The 22335-nt window shown below is 36.2% G+C and overlaps 1 protein-coding gene across 2 annotated transcripts in view; it reads right to left on the bottom strand.

The window, feature by feature from the left end:
- The window catches only part of INPP4B (inositol polyphosphate-4-phosphatase type II B), a 411625-nt gene that overhangs the window by 162694 nt on the left and 226596 nt on the right, over positions 1-22335 (bottom strand). For both annotated transcript variants that reach the window (XM_029940652.1, XM_029940655.1), the window contains 2 exons: positions 9629-9759; positions 9148-9252 (listed from right to left, as the gene is read on the bottom strand). In XM_029940652.1, coding sequence (XP_029796512.1) covers positions 9148-9252; positions 9629-9759 — 236 coding nt within the window. The remainder of the gene's footprint in view (positions 1-9147; positions 9253-9628; positions 9760-22335) is intronic.

Raw genomic sequence — 22335 nt, 5'->3', positions numbered from 1 at the left:
CTCTTTCAGGAACCAGTCCAATATTCTACATTTTATTTAGCTGTAATGTCGTTTCCTCCAATCTATGACAGTTCCTCAGTCTTTCATTTTTGACTTTAGCACTTTTGAAGAATACTGGTCAGTTATTTTGTACAGTGTCCCTCAGTTTGGGTTTGTCTTATGTTTTCTCCTAATTAGACTGAAGTTCTGCACTACTGACTAGGATACTATGGATCTAATATGCCCTTCTCCATGCATTATAACAGGGAATATATTGTTATGTAATACCTGATGTTAACCTTGTGATGACGGCCACTACTTATAGTCGATTCTTCACTGTAAAGTTACTAAATAGATATATAAGCAGATTTTTAAGACCATGCAATATCTTGTTTCTGTTTAACTTGCACCCACTCATTTTAGCATCTCGTGATAAATCTTGTCTAAGGCAATTACTGCTGTGTTTGCATGGTGATTTTCTATTTCCCTCATTCCTTTCACACCTATTAACTGGAATTCTTCTGGGAAGAATAGTTGATGCTTCTCCTTTAATCTTTTATATATTCAGTTTTTATTAACATCAATATGGGCTCATGGGTATTTTGTTCCTTGGTTTATGATCTAATACAATCTTTATGTTCAAGTTGTTCTAGCTTTGTCCATTGGGAGCTCCTTCAGTTAGCTCTTGTGCTATTTATATATGTTCCCTCCCCCCCCCCCACACCATTTGTTGTCACTGTTGTATTTTTTGAGCTCTTCCTTACTTTCTAGAGCCATGAGATAATCTAGACTCTAATCTTATATGTTCTCTACCTCAGCTATAGAATCAACCAGCTTTCCAAAGAACCCTAGTCCTTTTCACTGGACAATGGTGTTTGGAAATCAAATACTGAGGGTACTTATGCTCATTACTACTGCTTTCCATCCTTTCAGGGGCTAGAAGTAGGAAATATATGTATGTATACTAACTTGTTTACATACACACATCTATATCTATCTATATTAACAACAAACCCATGAGTCCATATTGTTACTCTGATTTCAGTTCAGAATCACAAGATTCCTTTTAGCCTGCCTTCCTTCTTTATTTCTAACTTCTTTTTTGACATTGAGAAACTTGATGCTCACTATCTTCATATTTACATATTGGTTAACCTTAGGATACAAATAAAATAATTTCAGAATTGTTAACTCATACTTTTGCTAGAAATAAAATTACTAAGGGAAGTATCATATTTATAAGCTTTTTTTTAAATTAGGCTTTATAATATTCAATGTTTCCTTAGGTCAAATTCCTTATTTCATATTATTTTCATTAAATTATTTTTATAATTTTATTTACCATTTCTTATTATTTTAAATAAGATACTAAGTTAACAAAAAAGCAGATTGGGAATATGAAATTGTAAGGAAAAAGTTACATAATAATTAGTAGTATTACAATATTTGAAAAAAAAAAAGAACAGAAAGGAGCCAATTTTCTAACATGGTATATGTTCTCCAGGGTGAAGGTAACAGGAGGTAAAACACAGGAGACTCCCCCAAATAGTCTTCATTCTTGAACTTCAGAAAATATGTTTCTAAAAGGTCAAGTAAAAAGTAGCGTTGTTGTGTTTCAGGACAGCTAGCAGAGCTGAACACTTTATCTATATTTTAGAAGACATTTCTCCCATTTCCCCACTTTGCAAGCCAACTTTAATAATTCATTAATGTCAAGAGGCTTTCTCTGCAGGGACAATAAGTAGGGTTTATATCTGGATGCTGAAAGAGCAAATAGGTCTCTCTTTCCTCTCTCACTTTTCTCTCTTGCTTTTTGATTCTACCTACCTTGACTAACACAGTTGCTCAAAAAGCTGAGATCTTTATGTGCATAATTTGTAGAGGTTCAAAGAATTTAGGTTTACATAACCTTTGTACATTAGAGGACTTTGAAAAGTTGTTTTGAAGTGTTAATTTTTAAACATTGGTAACTCTGATATTGCGATTTACAACATAAAAAGACAGGTAAAGGCTCAAAATAGTCAGTCAAGGGACCCACATCAGCAAACCAAAGCTTAATACCTAATCTAAGTGCAGTTTCAGCCCCCCCAGGAATATAACCTTTAACTAGTCAATATAGAATTTCTTGGTGAGCACTAAAAGGTTACTAAAAGACCCCTTCCATTCCCCTTAGGATGATCTTGCCTAAAACAATGGATTTCCTTTTATGTAGCTCTACAGAGCTCCTTTCTATTTGCTAGGTGGGCTGCTGCTTGATTTATGAATCATCCAATAAAGTCAATTTGATCTTTTAAATCACTCCATTGAATTATTGTTCCTTAACAATAATAGGGAATAAATATTTAGTCTCTGTTCCCTCTTCTGGCATAGTGGTCCTAAAACCCTTAGAATTTTCTAAACATTAAGAGCCTTTCTTGTGTTTAATGAAATGACTATTAGACTTCACCTAAGGATAGGGACTGGTTGCCAGTGAATCCAACCAAGTCATTAGAAGGGTCTGAATTTGCTATCCCTCCTCTCCACCTTACCTCCTGGGATAGGAGAAGAGCTGGAGATTGACTTCAATCTTCTTATGTAATCAATTGTGCCCATGTAATTAAGTCTCAAAAGAAACAAAACCCAAAAGACTAGGTTTGGAGAGCTTCCATATTGGTGAACATGTGGAGATGCTGGGAAAGAGGTGTTCAGAGAGCATGGAAGTTCTGAACACTTTCCCCATGCCTTGCCGCATGCCTCTCTTCCATCTGGCTGTTATATCTTTGTATAATAAATGAGTGGTCTAGTAAATAAAATGTTTTTCTGAGTTCTGTGAATAGCTCTAGCAAATTAAGTGAATGCAAGGAAAGGGGGACCTTTGGTTGAGACCCAGATAGTCCAAAGTACAGGTAACAAGCTGGACTTTTGATTGGCATCTGAAGTGAAGGGTAGTCATGTGGACAGAACCCTTAACCTGTGGGTCTGATGCTATCTCCAGGTAAATAATGTTAGAATTGAGTTGAAATTTAGGACACTCAGTTGGCATCTGTGGAGAGCTGGAGAATAGGTGGTGGGGGGAAACCCCCACCCCCACATTGGAATGGTCCCACAATCATGAATGACCAAAGAGTGGATCTGAAGGAAACAATTAGAAAGTAGCTGCTGAACATTCTTCTCCAAGCTCACATGAATTTAAGCAAAAGCAAACAGCTGTGCTCTTCAGCTACAAATAAGTTTAGTTTGTCACATAATCTAAAATAAGATGCTGTATACACCTATATAATCCTTAAATTGAAACAGTTTTTGTCATACTTTACACTAATCACTATCATTTTTAAATACCACATTATTACTGGAAATCACAAAATCACAACACTTGGAAGTCATTATTTTGCAAGTATTATTTGACAATTATCATTTACCAATATCACAGTATTGGAATTGCTAGATTTATCTCTTTGGCCCTTGCATCCTGAATGCCACTTGCAATTATAACAAAAATCGTAGATAGATCTTGGTATACTTTGGAACTTATTTCCTGGTGTCTTAGTTTAGTTAAAGAAGAATGGTATACACTTAAAATACTATGTTCAGTCTTGGGTATAACAGTTGTACTTTTTAAAATGCAGTTATAACTGGGGCACCTGGGTGGTTCAGTCAGTGTCCAACTTTAGCTCAGGTCATGATTTCACAGTTTGTGGGTTTGAGCCCCGCATTGGGCTCTGTGCCGACAGATTCTGTGTCTCCTTCATTCTCTGCCCCTCCCCTGCTCATACTCAGTCTCTCTCTGTCTCTCAAAAATAAGTAAATGTTAAAAAAATTGTTAAATAAGTTTAAAAAATAATAAAATAATAAATATATATATAATCTGTGAGTCTTCCTCCTTTGATTGTTCATATCTCAAACCTTCCTTTGGCTTTCTAAAAATGGCATCATACACAATATAACAGGGAAGTGGAATTCAAGTTGCTGAATCTCATCAGCTAAAGATACTAGGTTGGTTTGAAATTTAATAATAGTCCTGCCTCATACCCTTTAAAAGCCATTTAATAATAGATATGAGATAATAAGTCTATTTTTTCCCGGAAGATCTCTTTAAAGTTCCTACAACTATAAAAATAGTGCTAATGAAAAATAAAAAATATATATACATTCTGATCATGCTGATCTCATTTCAAGGAACAATTTAAGAACAATCCCTGACTTCAACATGGCCCACAAAATGACTTTGATATGAATCACAAGAGAAGAAAGAATTTTAAGGGAAATCTATTTCAAAAATACTTGAAACAATTTGGAAACATCATGAAACCGATCTAAAGGTCACTATACTTCATTGATGAGTTGAAATACCCAAACTGGAGATACAGAAGTCAGGGACCTCTAAACATCTCTGCATTTGCTCATTCCCTCAATACGGACGTTAGAAAACTAAGCAGCAGAGGTTAGCTGACTCATCCTAGTTACACAGTAAATTCTGGCTTATGTTGCACCTGATTCCAACTACAGCTTCATGATATACTATAGTGGATTTTTTCTTTCTTTTCTCTTTCTTTCCATCTCTCTCTTCGCTATATACTATAATATTGCTACTATATATCTATAACATAAAGTAAAATAACTTAGACATAGAATAATATCACAAGAATCCAGGGTGCCTGGGTGGCTCAGCCAGTTTAGTGTCTGACTTTCGGTTTTGGCTCAGGTCATGATCTCATGGTTCGTGAGTTTGAACCCCACGCCCAGCTGGCTCTCTGCAGTCAGCAGAGAGTCTGCTTCAGATCCACTGTCTCCCTCTCTTTGCCCTTCCTCTGCTCACACTCTCTCTCTCTCTCTCAAAAATAAAATAAATATTTGAAAAAGTGTCACAAGAGTCCATATTTTACAATATTCATAACTGGTTTTCTATGAAAGTAAAATTTATAGGGGTAGAAAATTTTATTCTTAATTTCAAGGTTTTGTCTTTGTTATTGTCACTGCCTATTGGGATCTCTATTGGGATTGTATTTGTTACATTTAAGTAATGAATAAGGGTGAAAAGTTAACTTAATGGGTCTAGGCACACCTGATGTTAAATAGAGGTTATTTCATTTGTCATCATGAGACATGACAACATTAGTTCTGCTCAGTTACTTGTTTCTAGAGCTAGACATTAGCCTTGTGTTTGGTGACTCTGTGTGCGAGTGTTTGCAAAGCTGCCTATCCAAATATAGCAGGCATATTAATCAAATGTGGACTGTGGTAATTTCCTAATGGTAAGAATGAAAATAAATGTAGACTATATCCAAATAACTCACCAGGGAAATACCAAAGCTTGGCCAATCTTACTTGCATCATCACCTTGCAAAATGGTGTCTGTAATTCAGCTTAACATTCAAATCAGTAACCATGGATCTTAAATAAATTTAGTTGCAATTCTTTTAATCTTTTGAAAATGTTATATAAGCAAGTAAAAAATTTGACTGCCTGCCATCTGCAACTTTATCCATTTTCTGTTGCAAATAAAAAAAGCAAAGCTCAGAAAGGTTATTTAACTTAGTTAATGTCAAAGACATAAGTGGCAGGGCCCCAAAAATTCAGTCAAATTTTCAATTTCTATTACAACATATAGTTAGTGATAGAGCCTATAAAGCACTTATTTTACCTGAATTCCAGTCTCAATTAACCAATTTTAAACTTATATAAACACAAGTATTTAAAAAAACATATAACTGTAATATTCAATATTACATATATGTATGCCATATATATGATATATAAGATCATTTATGTATGTGTATATGTAATATAGTATAATACAATATAACACTATACATATATAATTTGCATGCGTTGCCTTGGGAAAAAATTCAGTCTGCAGTAGAACTCAGCACCTTTGCATTAATTCTTGTCCATGAAGACATCTAGCCTTTTCCCACATTTTCTCCTTTAGGTCTTCTAAAAGAAGAACCAGTTTTTCTGAAAACTGCTATAGCAAAAGTCCTCTAATTCATGAAATGTACCCTAGTTCTATTACATCTAAATCTTGCGTTTCTCTATACTACTTGATTTTTATCATCACAAATAGGAAATTCCTTTATATATTCTGTTATTATGGTTTGATTTATACTCCCCAAGAAAGATATCCTAGAATATGACCTTATTTGGAAATATGGTCTTCACAGATGTAATCGAGGTCTAATCAGGCCATTAGGTACCTCCTAATTCACTGTGAGTGGTGTCCTTAAGGGGAGGTTTAGACACAGGGACAGACACAGAGGAGATGCTGTAAAGGTGACCAGGAGAACACTGTGACGACAGAGGATTGGTATGATGCAATGATAAACCAAAGAAAACCAAAGCCGGCCAGCAAGCCAACAGAAGCCAGCAGGAGGAAAGGAGGAATACCCTGTAGGTTTCAGAGGGCGCTAGCTTAGCCAATACTTTAATTTCAGACTTCTGGCCTCCAGACTGAGAGACAATAAACTTTTGTTTTTTTAAGCCATCCAGTTTGTGGTACTCTGTTACAGCAGATCTAAGAAACTGATACATATCATAAATCAAACTAGTTAGAAGAAATTTTGGTTGCTTTTTGAAATTTTCTTCAGTTGCCAGTTACCTCCTTGCAAATTACAGAAACAGAAACTGAACACATTGTTTTCCTTCTAGGTCACTCTAGTCCATTTTTCAGATAGCATCTTGGAAAGAACAGCATGAATGGTTCTGTTTTTGTTTTGTTTTCAAGAAATAAGTATAATAAAAGGACACGTAGATAACATTTTTTTCTTTGTTTGGTAGAAGTTTGTTAGGATCATTGCCAAATATTTGAATGCATATTAAAATATACATCCATATATGGGACGCCTGGGTTAAGCATCTGACTTTCAGCTCAGTTCATGATCTCATGGTTCAGGAGTTCGGGCCCCGCATCGGGCTCTGTGCTGACAGCTTGCTCAGAGCCTGGAGCCTGTCTTCAGATACTGTGTCTCCCTCTTTTCTCTGACCCTCTCCTGCTCACGGTCTCTCTCTGTGACTCTCAAAAATAAGTAAAAAACATTAAAAGTTAAAATAAAATAAATCAAAATAAAATAAAATAAACATCCATGTCAATTGGGCCCCAACCAGCCATGTGGTTTGATAATACAGCTCTCTATCCAAGTTCTTCTGAAGTTGTCCTTCTCTCATTTCTTCCATATATCAATCATTAAGTGCTTACATATGATAATTTTTCCAAAATGCCTCTCAAATTCATCTTTTCTCTAAATCTGGCTACTTCTCAGTTCAAGATTTCATTGTCCTTTAATGGGCTCTTCACTGACTACTTTTCTCCTTTTAACAGCCCTGAAAGGACTGAAAGATCTATTTTGTTCCAGTGAGGACAAATGCTACCTGTTTCATAACGGCCATTATTGATCATTCTAGGTGTTTTACATACTATAATTCACTTAAATAGGAAAAGAACAACTTGCTTAGAAAGCAAATGATGAACTTAACATCATACACCAAAAATGGAAGAGCAGGTTGGGGAAAGGGGCGCCTGGGTGGCTCAGTTGGTTAAGTGACCAAGTTCGCTCAGGACATGATCTCACGGTTCATGAGTTCGGGCCCTGCATCAGGCTCTGTGCTGACAGCTCAGAGCCTGAAGCCTCCTTCAGATTCTGGGTCCCCCCTCCTCTCTCTGCCCTCTCCCACTCATGCTCTGTTTCTCTCTGTCTCAATAGTAAATAAAAACATAAAAAAATTAAAAAATGGAGCTGAAATTCATTCCAAATTAAATAAACTTTTACCGTATCATTAGAGTGATTTCATATTGGTCATTAGATAAAAATTATATTGGTTTTCAGATAGCTGTTAAGCATTTTAGTTTCTTTATTATTCATAGATACTTTGGTTTTAATGATTTTTAAAATCATTGGATGTTATGTTCAAACTACTGGTAAATATTCAATAATTAAGAAAGAGTTTCTAAATGCTTTTGGTCAATCCATCTCATTTGTACTTCAGTTCCTTCACTGACATAATTTCTGGTGAAAAGGAGCCAAGTTAAAATTTCAGCTAGTTTATAAACATTACTAGAGGTATTAACATTACACATCATAATGATTATAACCACACTTAAACTTGCACATCAGCTGGTTACATATACACAATCAGTATGTACAATTGCAGAAAAAATGTTAATTTTTATGATTGTAAAACTTTAGATGATTCTAAAGCAGAACAGAGATCTTGACTTTTCAAAACCTAGAACCTCTATATTGTGACAATGGCTACAAAATAGGGTGTTAGCATGCATCTTTAAGATATCTCTGTGTATGTTTGCATGTTGATACACTTATTGTGAAGGACTGGATGATCCAAAGTAACTTTTGGCTCCAGGAAGATGGGTCCTGGTAGGATGACTACAGAATTTATCATTACACAGGGAGACTTTGGAGAGGGAAGAGAGGAGAAGAGCTTCTTTAACAATGATGCCGTCCAACAAGCATAATATGGGACTTTGCTATATGTGAATAGAGGAGATAGCCACCCTACTTATGCATAAAATTTGATATAGCAATAAGTTAAAGGAAATGGGAGCTCAGAAAATATTTTAAACTATTTTTTACTAAGAAATAGCAAGGAATTATGTAGAATGGCAATGAATGCAATGCAATATTCACTGTAAACCTCATTCAAATATGTATGTAAAAATCGGTACACTTTTCCTTAAAAAATGTTTCTCACAGCTGAGTACAGTAGAATACTTTACCACCTTCTTTCTGATAAATTCCCTGCTCATAGAGAAGAGGGTGATTCTGTTGATAGTCACCACTAAATCAGAAAAACAGCTTATGAGTCTATTTTGGGGCTTTGGTTTTTCAAGATGGGAACAAAATAAATAAATCTTGTGTTTCCTTTTTATTTATTTATTTTTCTAATTGAAACAGTAGCACAGTTATTAGCCATCATTGGTACAACTTAAAGAAGCTAACACGTTGCATATTCACCTGTAACTCAATTCAGGTGCCACATTCTAAAAGTATTGTTCAGAAACACAGTAACAAAATTGCTATACCCCCTTTTGTAGTAATCAGAGTCATTACCAAGTTCAATTGTTTCACCTCCATCTTTATATAATTTTGAAATGTTAAATTCTGCCAATATCCAAGATTTTTAAAAAAGGACACACGAACATAATTTGCTCATTAAAAAAAGAATATTATATATTACCTTTCAAGTCAGGGCTGTGTACATGCATTCTTTGCAAATGTAGATTTACTGGAACAAATTCTAATGTTTTCTCTCCTTTGCTACTGCTTGACTTGAAAGAGGACCCTAAGTGGAAAAAAATGAAGAGTATTAGGAAGTAAATAATAAATGTGTGTGTATGCATGTATGTTGAAAAGTATGCTTGAAATGGAAAAATGTTATAAGGATTTCAGAAAGGAAAACATATCCTGTAAAAGCTGCTTTTCTTCACATAAATTCAATTAAAAATTCTCAGTTATTCTTATATTAATACCATGAGATAAAATAGTGCAATTTGTTTCTTCCTGTTCTATCATGCCAAGATGGTAGGGTTAGAAATAAAAGTTGTTGGTTTTTTTTTTTTCATTTTGGCTCTTCTATATCCAAAACAACACTTATTATTATTTTCACCTAACATGCATGAAATGTAGTTTGAATATGTAAAAAGTTTTTGCTTTCATACCTGTTTCCTTGCTAAGTTCTGTCAGAATATCTTGGTACATATTCACCATTTGATCACAGTGAGTAAGGACATTTTTCCGTAGATTGTCCCAGTGTGGAGAAAGCTCGCCAAGTTCCTTTAGCTCCTGGTTTCTGTTAAGAATGGAAAAGAGGGGGAAAATAATAATTTTTATCTTATATCCACAGACAAGAAACACTATAAAGGTTGCCAAACTACAAAGAAATTTCATCCATTTCAGGAAAGCTTTATGCACTCATTAGAAAAAAATGATTTTCTTACATTAGCCATAGCCATGAAAATATCTTTCTAGATATGTCTCCTGAGGTGAGAAGAACAAAAGCAAAAATAAACTCTTGTAAACTATTGGGACTACATCAAAAATAATTTTTTTTCTATATAGCCAAAGAAACAACAAACAAAACTAAGGAAATCTACTGACTAGGAAAAGATATTTGCAAATGACATATCTAATAAAGTGTTAGTATCCTAAATATATAAAGAGTTTATACAACTCAACACCACAAAAAACCAAATAATCCAATTAAAACATGGGCAGAAGACATGAATAGACATTTCTCCAAAGAAGACATACAGATAGGCAACAGACACCTGAAAAGATGCTCAATATCACTCATCATAAGGGAAATGCAAATCAAAACCACACTGAGCTATCACCTCACACCTGTCAGAATGGCTAAAATCAAAAGCTCAAGAAACAACTAGTGTTGATGAGGGTATGAGAAAAAGGAACCCTCTTGCATTTCAGAGGGAAATGTAAATTGGTGAAACCACTGTGGAAAATAGTATAGAATCCCTAAAAAGTAAAAAACAGAACTACCCTATGATCCAGTAGTTGCACTGTTGAATATGTACCCAAAGAATACAAAAATACTAATTTGAAGAGATATATGCACCTCTATGTTTATAGTAGCATTATTTACAATAAACAGATTATAGAAGCAACCCAAGTTTCCATCAATCAATAAATGGATAAAGAGGCAGTACATGTATACAATAAAATACTAGTCATAAAAAATAATGGAATTTTGCCATTTCCAACAACATGGATGGATCTAGAGGGTAAAATGATTAGTGAAATAAGGCAGTCAGAGAAAGACAAATAACATATGATTTCACTCACATATGTAATTTAAGAAACAAAACAAACACATAAAGAGAAAAAAAAGACCAATAAACAGACTCTTAACCATGGAGAACGGATGGTTGGTTATCAGAGAAGAGGTGGGTAGGGGGATGGGTAAAATAGGCAAAGGGAATTAAGAGCACTTATCCTGATGAGCACTGAGTTATATATGGAATTATTGAACCATTATATTGTATATCTAAAATTAAGTAACACTATATGTTAACTACATTGGAATTAAAACACATAGTTTTAACATAAAGGAATATATGAGTAATTTAGGTCACCCAAACATGTAAGTTTTATATGTCAAAGAGGTAAAAAAAATACAAGTTAAATAAATGTTTTCACTGATAAAGTGTCACAAAGATTACAAAAACTTAACTATCTGTCATATATATACATATACATATATACATATATATACACATATATATGTATATAATGTTAAAAAACAAACACTAAAACCTCAATAGAAAAACAGCTAAATTCTAGGCTTCAGCCATCCAAAAGAAAATAATGTAGAAAAAGAAAATAATATGGGAAGGGCTATCTCACTAGGTCTGAAGGACACACAAGATATTCAAGTGACCCAGTTTATATATAATATAGCTGTAAAATATTTTAAAAGCCCATAAATGGTATAATCAGGTATGATTTATTGGCCTCCGTTTCTCTCAAGAGGACAATTTAAGTAAAGGCACTATTTATGTTTTGTCTTTTGTTTATCAAAAGGAAGAGCTAATGCTACCATTTAGGTTTTAATTATTACCTTTTATCTAATTCTCTAGCCTTTAGCCAAGTTAATTCAAATCATCAGAATGCCTTTTTAAATTATAATGATAAATAGTCTAATATGCTGCTTGGTTAGATCTCTTATTCATTTCTGTAACCTTTTACCAACAACATTTTCATGAGGCTAATTTAACCAGCAATAATGAACCTTCTTTGCTATTTGGCTGTGAAACATGCTAAATACCAAGCTAATAAATTCAGAAGATGTAGAATCTCTAACATCCTGTTAAACGCAAGAATAATGGATGGGGTGCAAAAATGTGACTTGCTTTCAAATGTTTGTAGCTGCATTTGTTTTGTTTCAATAGCGATGCAGTATAGTAGTGCTGTATCTTGTATCTACTGTCTTCACAATTCTGGGGAACATTAATCTCACTCTTAACTTTTCCATAGATTAGCTTTAATCACACATTCCTGGGAGAAGAAGTGATCAATTAGTAGACAGTGAGAGTAACGAAAGTTCATGACCAAAGTTGAGGGGGGAAACTGAAGAACTGAAGAGTCAAGTTCTCTGTGTGCACTCAAATGGCTAGATGAATTCAAATTCAGGACCAAACAACAATCAACACAAACAAATAATTCCAAAAGCCTGAGATATCTATGTTTAGAAGAATCCGGACAATTAGGTCAGATGTAAGATCAACAGTGAGTATGATGTATAAACTTACTTTTTTTTCAGTATATGGTTATAATGAAAATGCTAGCTAAGTCCTCCCATTTAATATTAATAGATGCATTATGGGTTTACAATTAATGTTGTCCCTGAGCCCTTACAGAAAGAAGATGAGAAGAGAGGGAATGAGGGAGGGAAGGCAGGGTGGTAATGAAGCTGCTGACCACATTGTAGGATACTGGGGTGGGGTACATCTTCTTCCCTAAGAGAAGCCTGGCAAACCATGGTCATAAACGTTTAGTGTTCTTGGGGAATGACTTGAGATAAGCTGAAAGGAGTTTATACTCTGCTGTTTAAAACTTATTACACTCCTCCAATATGTCAAAAATGATATATAGAAATCTGTAGATGAATCCTGACATTCATTGCTCATTTCTTCTGAAAGTTGGCACTGAACAGCTACACGTTCTGAAAGGAAAAAGACCAACCAAATAAAGCTTCCCTGCATTGAAAAGAAAACCCTCAAATACAGAAGAACTATAATATAAAGGTATAATAAACCAGAGCAGAGGAATAAAAAAGTTAGAAAACAAAATGGGACATAGTAAGAGAATAGTTGTAAGTTTAAGAAAAATGAAAGAAATTGCCTACATTAATACATTAGATTAAGAGAGAAGGTACTTGGGTGTACCCAAATAAGGACACTTTTCAGTTGGGAAGATGAGGGTTATTTATACTATATTTTAACTTGTTACTCAGTGAACAAAACTATGGAGTTGAAGGACCCTGCTTTGTATCCCAAGCCAGATTCTCTTGAAGCAGATACTGAGATCAGTCAATCTCAGGTCAGCAAGAGGGAGTAAGAAGAGAAGTTCTGTAGGAGAAACAGAAAGCAGAGGTAAGGTGAAAGTTTACTCAGCTGGGCAGAACTTCACAAGAAAACATGATTGGTTACTTGGTAATGTGAAACAGCTCTAGATAAGTCATATGGAACCAAAGCACCTTGGAAAAGTTTATTAGATGGAAGAAGCAACATTTATATGCCAGTTCCTTACCACCTTCTGTAGCATTTCATTGATAAAGATTCATCCTATGAGACATAAACTTCTCTGCACTTCTACTTGTCTCTTCTGCGTGCCCGCCCCCCCCCCCCGCCCCGGGGAAGCAATATCCCAGTCGAGATAGAACTTTCCTAGATCTAGTTATAGGTACCAGAGCCATTCTGGATCTACATGTCATTGGGAGTATGCTAACACCTGATCTGCACCCTGAGGGAGGCTGATATAGCTGGTGGTGTTAGGAAATAAGGTGACAACAGTGGCAGGATCTGGAGCCCTCTGTTGGGCAAATGGTCAAAACTTGAGAAGAGGTCAAGGTTGGCCCAGTATAGAAAAGTACATCAACTGGGCCCAGGACAGGCAACCCCTTATAGAACTTGCACTTTCATCACTTCCTGATATCCATGTGGCTTATACAACATCATCCCTCATATCTTCTCTAAGAGGGAAGTTCAAGTATAATCCTTCAAAGTGATGGCCAGAAGCACTTCCCCAAAATAGGGTAATGAGCCAAGGTATAATACGCAATCTTCCAGTGATCTTTGGGGCCATAGTTGACATTCATCACCAATATCTACCACTCATTCTAGACTTTCCTCACAGTCCACTGGAACTTCAGCTGGTTCAAGGGCTGCTGCCTTGTGAGGTGATCCAGACATTAGTCCCAAGTGATTAGGCCCTTAGTTTCTTTGCTTTTAAGGAATCATAGTTGCTGTAATTTCCCATTCATGCCTGGCCATGGAGCACATCTAAGAGCCAGGGATATTTCTCTTCACTCAGATTATGAAGCAGCAGCTCTATTTCTTCATGATGATAAGTACAGTATCCCTCGCTATCTTTGCTGGCTCATTGTAGTAAGAAATGCATGGTAAATAGACCACATATGAACCAAACATAGTTTCCAGACTCTTTAAGGGTTTCTGAAAGAACTGCCCCTACTCATGCCTCAAAAACTAGGATTATAATTGGCAAAGTCTAAGGTTGTAGGGGAAAAAGCATGACTCCACTAGTGGGCATCATGATTGATTACTATAAGGGCCCCCCCCCCTTTTTCCCAAAGCTGTGTATTCTACCTATGGTGGGTGTGACTTCCTCTATCAGCTGTTGGTTTAGCATACAAACTTTACCCTGGAGGCCAGTACTCCAATCCTAAGGTTTTGTTCCCCTAAAGTGGGGCCTTAGCTGAGCCTTTCATGGTTAATAATGTTCCACTACTGTATAAGATTTGTGGCTTTGGGGTGGTGGGGCATGCAGTAATTTCAGGCTCACTGTTGTACCTCCTTTGTTATAGCAAGTATCCTTTGGTAGGAACAATGTTGTGTGGGACACCATATCATTGGCCCAGGTGTTCTGAAAGCTGTCAGTTGTGGGTAACGGCAGTGGCCCTGTGTGCAGGAAAGACGAACACATATCCAAACTTTGTCTTACCTACTTAGGACAAATTGCCATCCTCTCCAAACTGAAAGAGATCCAACGTAATTGGCCTGCCACCAAGTAGTTGATGGATCTTCCCTAGGAATGACACCCTCTTAGCATCCACTGACAGTTATATATCAGTGCTTGGTTAAGCACTAGACAAAAAGTCTTAGTGATATGTGAATCATAAATATAGCTCCTAAAAGCAAAATATTTATGGGCATAGATGATAAAGGTCTTCTGTGTATGTGTATATATGTTTTATGCTCCTGATTTCCCCTGTTATTTGTCATTTTACCAACATATGTTAGAGGTAGAACATATGTGTATGTGCCAGTTTACACCTGTTCTTCTGTTGTGATTATTAGCATGTCCTTATTCTCAAAATATCCTATTAGACTGTTCAAGTTACAGAATACAGACATATATTTTTTAATATAGTTTTAAAAACTAACTACAAACTCATTGAACATTACAGTTGGAAGGAAGTACAGATAATAATGTGAAGCCTCTGGTTTCACAGATGGAAGCATGTCAATGAAACAGCTTGTTAGTCTCAGAGCCACTAGAATACCAAGTCTTTTAGACTCTTCTCCCCATTCCCACTCTATTCCTCATCCCATGTAAGTCCTTGGTGTAAACACACACAGACACACAAAATTAAACTGAAAAACAAACAAAATACCAGAGTGCCTTATTTATTGAAGATAATTAATGAAAATAGGCTGGATAAGTGGGGTTTGGAATGAGTGGGGCTTTGACTTCTAGAACTACATTTGTAAATCTTCATGTACTTTGGAAGTGAACTTTGAACAAAAGGTAAGTTATAGTTCAGTATTGTTATACCTGAACCTTTTAGTTAGAATGGTACAGCTGCTAGGCATGCACTGCATGGTAACAGATATTCCCTCAAAGTGTGCTCAAGTGCATACTGGTGCCCAATATTTCAAGACCCATAGACAGTCATCTCTGCAAGCTGCCACATCTATCTAGGCAGGAATCTTGGCATTGACATCACAGTTAAATAGTTATACATCTTCCCTCAGCCTTTGGTGTGAATGGCAAAAGAAATGAGTGGTGTAAATGCATTTTTAATCCACGGAAAATATTTTTTAAAAATACTCCTTTGCCATCTATAAACATTCTCATTTATTCACAGCAACAACAGCTTCTGCTTTTAAAATCTGTCTCCTTTGATTGCTACTTTACAATAATAACAGCAAAAATGTCTTTCTGGAAAATCCACTGCTCTCCTAATCACATACAATCTTTTATGAATTCATTACTTTACTATCACTAGAGCTCTATCTTAAAAAAATATTCTAAGAGACAGGCTAGGACTCTCATAGAGTCCAAGAGGTAGACAAAAAAGATGTTGGGAGAAAAAAAAAGACTGAATATTCAAATATTAATAAGCTTAGGCCTCATACACATTAAACATTTTTTTGGCACTTACTGCCATCCATTCCCTTTTGCATTGCTACCTACAAAAATAAAAGGTAAACCAGATAAAATAAATCTCAAAGGAGACAGATGATTGCTAAGGCTTACTTGGGAACTATCTTTATACTCTGGATCTTGGCATTCCAACTGTAAAAGTGTGATATTCTTGATACTTGATGAAATATTCATGCCAATCTCTGAAAATAACCTTATGGAGCACTTTCTGTCTACATGGCTTCTTTTGTCTTACCTTGTTTAAATATTTCAAAAATACAGGCTTTACCTCTTCAGCAAAATCGCAAGTTCCTGGAGGTCATTATGATCCTCTAAACCTTCCATAAAGAAACACGCTACTAAGCATATAGCATATTTGAAACACCAGACTATTGAATAACGTACAGAGAAAAATGAGATTAAAAACAAACAAACAACTTTGAAGAATGCAGGGAAATAATTGAATACAAAATGAGTCCCAGGGAAACCTGAAGAAAAATAGCCAAACTGGATTTAAAGTTTTTACATATAATTCATAAAACAGTGGAAGGAATCGTAAATAGATGAATAGTTTTTAAACTTCTTTCCCTAGAGGGACAGGGGAGGGTGCTGGCAAAAGGGAAGTTAAGTACATGAACAGGCATCAGGACATTTTCCTTATTCCAGCCAACCACCAGCTCCAACTGAATTTTTGGATTAATACTGAAATTCCATGGATGGTTCTTTTTTTTTTTTTAAATTTTACTTATTTTTGAGAGAAACAGAAACAACATGAGCAGGGAAGGGGTATAGAAAGAGAGAGAGAATACCAAGCAGGCTCTGCACTGCCAGCACAGAGCCCAATGCGGGGCTTGAACTCACGAAACTCTGAGATCATGACCTGAGCCAAAACCAAGAAATGGATGCTTAACTGATAGGGCCACCCAGTTCGCCTCTATGTACAGTTCTGTACGAAAAAAAGAAGTTTCCGTTGTCAGAAAAAGTAAAATTAGGTTTAAGATCACCAAAATAGAACATAGTTAAAAGAGGAGAAAGTTTATCTTCTATTTACAACATAGTTTTAAAGCCTACTGATGATGTATTCAAGGAGGAATTCCAACAGGGGGGATATTTGCTCTGTCTGTGAGTGTGGCAAACTTGCCTTACTTATCTTTCTGTCCTACCACAGTCCTTAGTTTGTGAGAAGTGTTGAATGGCCTGATGACTAACTGAATGAAAGGTTTGCTTGCCAACTGTTCGATTTTCCTGAAATTTAAGATAAAGTCAGAATATAAACTAACCCAAAGTAGAATGTTGAGCTCTGTCCCAGTTAAAATGAATTAATTCAATAGATAAATGAGACACTGTTGAGTCTTCTAACCTGGTATGATCTAGGTCTGCAATTCTGGATTGGTCATGTCTTCTTTAGAAGATCTGAAAATGGATCTTCATGTGGCATTTCTTATTGTGATGGTTAATTCTATGTGTCAATTTGGTTGAATCACAAAGTGTCCAGATATTTAGTCAAAATACGGTAGGTGTTTCTGGGCGAGATAAACATTTGAATTGGTATACTGAGTAAAGCCCCTTGTCCTCACTAATTTTGGTGGGCCCTACCACTCAGTTGAAGATGCTTAGAGCTAAAGGCTGACCTTTCCCTGAGTAAGAAAGTATTTCTCCTTTTTATTTTAAATGTTTTTATTTATTTTTGAAAGCCAGAGAGAGAGGCAACGTCAGCAGGGGAGGATCAGAGAGAGGAGGAGACACAGAATCCGAAAACAGGCTCCAGGCTCTGAGCTAGCTGTCAGCACAGATCCTGACGCAGGGCTCAAACCCATGAACCGTGAGATCATGACCTGAGCCGAAGTCAGACACTTAACTGACTGAGCCACCCAGGTGCCCCTAGAAAGAATTTCTCTTGACTGGCTGACTTTAAACTGGAACACTGGCTTTTTCTTGCCTTTGCACTCAAATTGAAACACTGGCTTTTCCTGGGCTTCAAGCTCACTGGTCTTTGGATTAGAAATATATAACAAACTTTCTTGGGTCTCCAGCTTGTGGACACACCCTGATGATGTTAGGATTTGCCAGCCATCATAATTGTGTGAGCCAATTCTTTATAATAAATCTGTATGTTTCTGTCTCTATTTATCTCTCTCTCTCTCCACACACACCCATACACACACACACACACACACACACACACACACACACACACATGTGTGTGTGGTATTTGTTCTACTTCCCTGAAGAACCCTCACTACTATACTAACTATACAGGGATTCCATTACAAAGATTTCTCTCTGTTTGGGGCAAAATGTTGGGGAAAGGTAATGAGATGAAAAAATCTAGAAGACAGTTATGGACATTTACTATTTTACACATACTCTTGATTAATCTTCAACAAAGGAGAAAATTTGAAGGGAAAAAGAAAGTTTTTTCAACAATTGGGGTTGGAAAAACTGGACAGCTACTTGCCAAAGAATGAAACTGGACCACTTTATTACAACATACAAAAAAATAATCTCATCTCAAAATGGATTAAGGACCTACATGTGAGACACAAAACCATGAGAATCCTAGAAGAGAGCACAGGTAGTAACTTCTCTGACACTGGACACAGGAACACCTTTTGAGATTTCTTCAAAAGAAAAATGAATATAGGCATGCTTCGCTTGTCTAAGGGACATGCACAAGAAATTTATCTAGTGCTGAGGTCACCATTCCGCATGGGAGTGCCTCTTTTACTAGGATTGTGAACCCAGAATAATAAAAATTTAAAACCTGAGTATGTAAATTCAAAAATTCCTGAAATTATTAAAAGTAATCATTGTAATAAAGAGTATCTGAGAATAATAGTTAACTCATTTACAAGAATGTAGGAAGACCAAATAGCCTGATAAAAATGTATATACCAAAGGCGCAGTAAAAAAGGCATTAAAATGTTATTTGAAATTGTTATTACCTAAGTAAATAGAAATATCTCCCCACAATGAGCTGCGCAATACCATTTTGTAGAATAAAAATAGCTCTACAATTTAACAGAACCGTTTGGTAGTTATCATACTCTAAAACTACATGTGGGGATACACAGGTGCAAAGCGTAACAGCCAAGTTGCTTTCATTCATTAAGCAAAATTAGAGCTTAAATCAAACCTAAAAGGAATCATAACAGAATTTAACCATTAGGAAAAAAATTTAAATACTAAAGAGTCAATGAAGAATAGATGACATAAATGACTCAGGGGTGGCTTCAATTTCATAAAGTGGTTGGGTGACACCATAAAACTGAACAAAGTTCAACTAGATGTCAAGTTTCACAATATTTTTCATAGTATGTTCAACCCACAATTCAAACTGTCTGTGCTTTAACCCATGCGGGGATAAAAACTGCATCCATAAATCACAGGCTTTGAATAAGAGTGCATTAAAAAAATGACAATGTTGTTAATGTTGCAGTCCGTGAGTCACTATTTCACCAAAGATGACTGGATATTCTGAGTGGTCACTTCTTCTGGTTTTCACCTGACATAAAAATAAGCAGCTGTTGTACTATATGTGCATGAATGTTTCAAGTTATGTACAAAGACTAAACATTGGAACACAGTAACTATAGGATTTAGTTCTAATCGCAGTAGCACAGTGTACTGATGAGCAGCCAAATACCATCATTTAATTTTATGTAACTGTGTTAGAAAACAATGAGGAATAAAAATAAGCCTTTTTTATTCTACCTTAAAAGTCTATTTACTATCCTGATCAAGGATTTGGTGTTTATTTACTTCTTCTTCTTCTTCTTCTTTATTTAATGTTTACTTATTTTTGAGAGAGGCTGAAACAGAGCATGAGTGGGGGAGGACAGAGAGAGAGGGAGACACAGAATCCAAAGCAGGCTCCAGGCTCTCAGCTGTCAGCCCAGAGCCTGACTAAGGGCTCAAACCCGTGAACTGTGAGATCATGACTTGAGCTGAGGTCAGTCACTTAACGGACTGAACAACCCAGGCACCCTGGTGTTTATTTACTTCTAAGTAACTTTAAAAAAAAATTTTTTTTTGAGAGACAGAGAAAAACAGCATGAGCAGGAGAGGGTGAGAGAAAGAGGGAGACACAGAATCTGAAACAGGCTCCAGACTCTGAGCTAGCTGTTAGCACAGAGCCCGATGCAGGGCTTGAACCCACGAACCGTGAGATCATGACCTGAGTCGAATCTGGATGCTTAACCGACTGAGACACCCAGGCGCCCTAACTAACGTCTTATTTACACTTTGAAGTTTGTGTTCAAGTTATCACAGATGGATGACATCTATTTTTTTTAAATATCTTAAAGCTCAGTGTTCCACTGATGTTTAAAGGGTGGCATGTAATGTGAAGTCTGTCTGAAATCCACATATATTAAATACATGTCTTTTCATTCTGGGTATCCATGAAAACTATGAACTGTACCTGAAAGTCCAGGGGGCAAAGCAAGAAAATGTGCTGGCATTCTCAGCACCTTTTCATTATTCATGCCCATAAGCTTAGAAATTGAAACCATTTCTGGGTTTTTTTCTTTCCCATTTCCATTCCTGAACCTGGAGTGCCAGATACCACCTAGTCAAGTTTCATAACTAGATGGCATTCAAGGGGCTCCACAAAAATGCTTGGCAGTGAGGCTCTCTGGTGAACACTGTAAAGCGTTCCAAGTAATCAAGAACACTTCCATATAGACTGTATCTCTTTTTTTAGTTTCAACACAGTCCTTGGACATAATCGTTCCAGAGCCAGACAGACTAAGCACAATTAAAACTTGAGGTGGACTTGGCACATTTCAAGGGCTCATTAGCCACATAGCTATCGTCCTTGACTATAGAACATTTCTATCATCAGGAAAAGTTCTACTGAATGACATTGCTCTAGACAAATGAGAAGAATAAAATTGAGAAGTGATTTGTTGAATGCCATATTGCTAATTAGTGGCAGAACCAAGACTTGCACCCAGGTTTGGCAACTGTAAATCTTGCTCTCTTTTTAATTTTTTTTTTAAAAATTAATGTTTGTTTATTTTTGGAGAGAGAGAAAGAGACACCGCATGAGTGGGAGAGGGACAGCGAGAGTGGGAAACACAGAATCTCAAGCAGGCTCCAGGCTCCACAGTATCAGCACAGAGCCTGACACAGGGCTCCAACTCACAGACTGTGAGATCATGACCTGAGCTGAAGTCGGATGCCTAACCCTTGCTCTCTCTTTTATTTTAATTCCTGGTGAGTATGGTTTCTTCCTGAATAGGAAGACTGAAATCTCTCACTTGACATACTCATCTGAATGCATCTTCTACTCAGCTCAACAGAGAGCTCACTCAAATATTTTGCTGAAGTGTTCACTTACCAACCAGTCTTGGCTTCCATAATTCCCAAGTATGTCAACAACAGAACAAAGATCTTATTTATTTTCTCTTCATTTAAAAAATATGCTGTGTATATTATGCTTATTTATGCCAAGCACTGTAATAAGAACTTTATAAATATTCATTCATTCATTCATTCATTCATTCAATCTGCATAACAACCCATTGAAATAGTTATTATTATTTTTTTCATTTCACAAATGAGGAAAATGAGACTTAGAGAAGAAAATTAATTTACCCAAGGTCACCCAGATAGTGAGTAGCAAAACCGTGATTAAACCCAGGGGATATGTCTTTGGTATCCATGTTTTAAACCAGTATACTAGATGGACTTTCCATCAGAAACATTATACAATCTGGGTGGCTCAGTCATTTAAGCATCTGATTATTGACTTCGGCTCAGGTAATGGTCTCATGGTGTGTGAGTTCGAGGTTCACATTGGGTTCTGTGCTGACAGCATGAAGCTTGCTTGGGATTCTGTCTCCCTCTCTCTCTGCTCCTCCACTGCTTGCTCTCTATGCCTCTATCTCTCTGTCTCAAAATAAAATAAAAAGAAACATAAAAAAAGGTATTATACAATCTCATTCCCACTAGAAATCACTGCACAGAACATGTATCTTGATACTACAACTTGGAAAAACAGAACAAGAAAATCTTCTATCTTTTACCTGCAAATGTAAAGGAGAAAGCTTGAGGTCATCTTCTCATTCTCCACACTAAATTCTAATAGGCAGGAAGAAAGGAGAAGTTTACACTGTAGCCTTTTTCAAACTATAGATGCCACTCTTGGTTATTCTCCATCAGTGTTGTCCAGTAAAACTGTCTGTAATGATAGGAATGTTCTGCAGCTGTGCTCTTTAATGTGATGGCTACTAGTCAT

This window comes from Suricata suricatta, chromosome 1 (genome assembly GCF_006229205.1).
Source record: "Suricata suricatta isolate VVHF042 chromosome 1, meerkat_22Aug2017_6uvM2_HiC, whole genome shotgun sequence".
Classification (NCBI taxonomy): domain Eukaryota; kingdom Metazoa; phylum Chordata; class Mammalia; order Carnivora; family Herpestidae; genus Suricata; species Suricata suricatta.
This window is presented reverse-complemented; position numbering and strand designations above follow the sequence as displayed.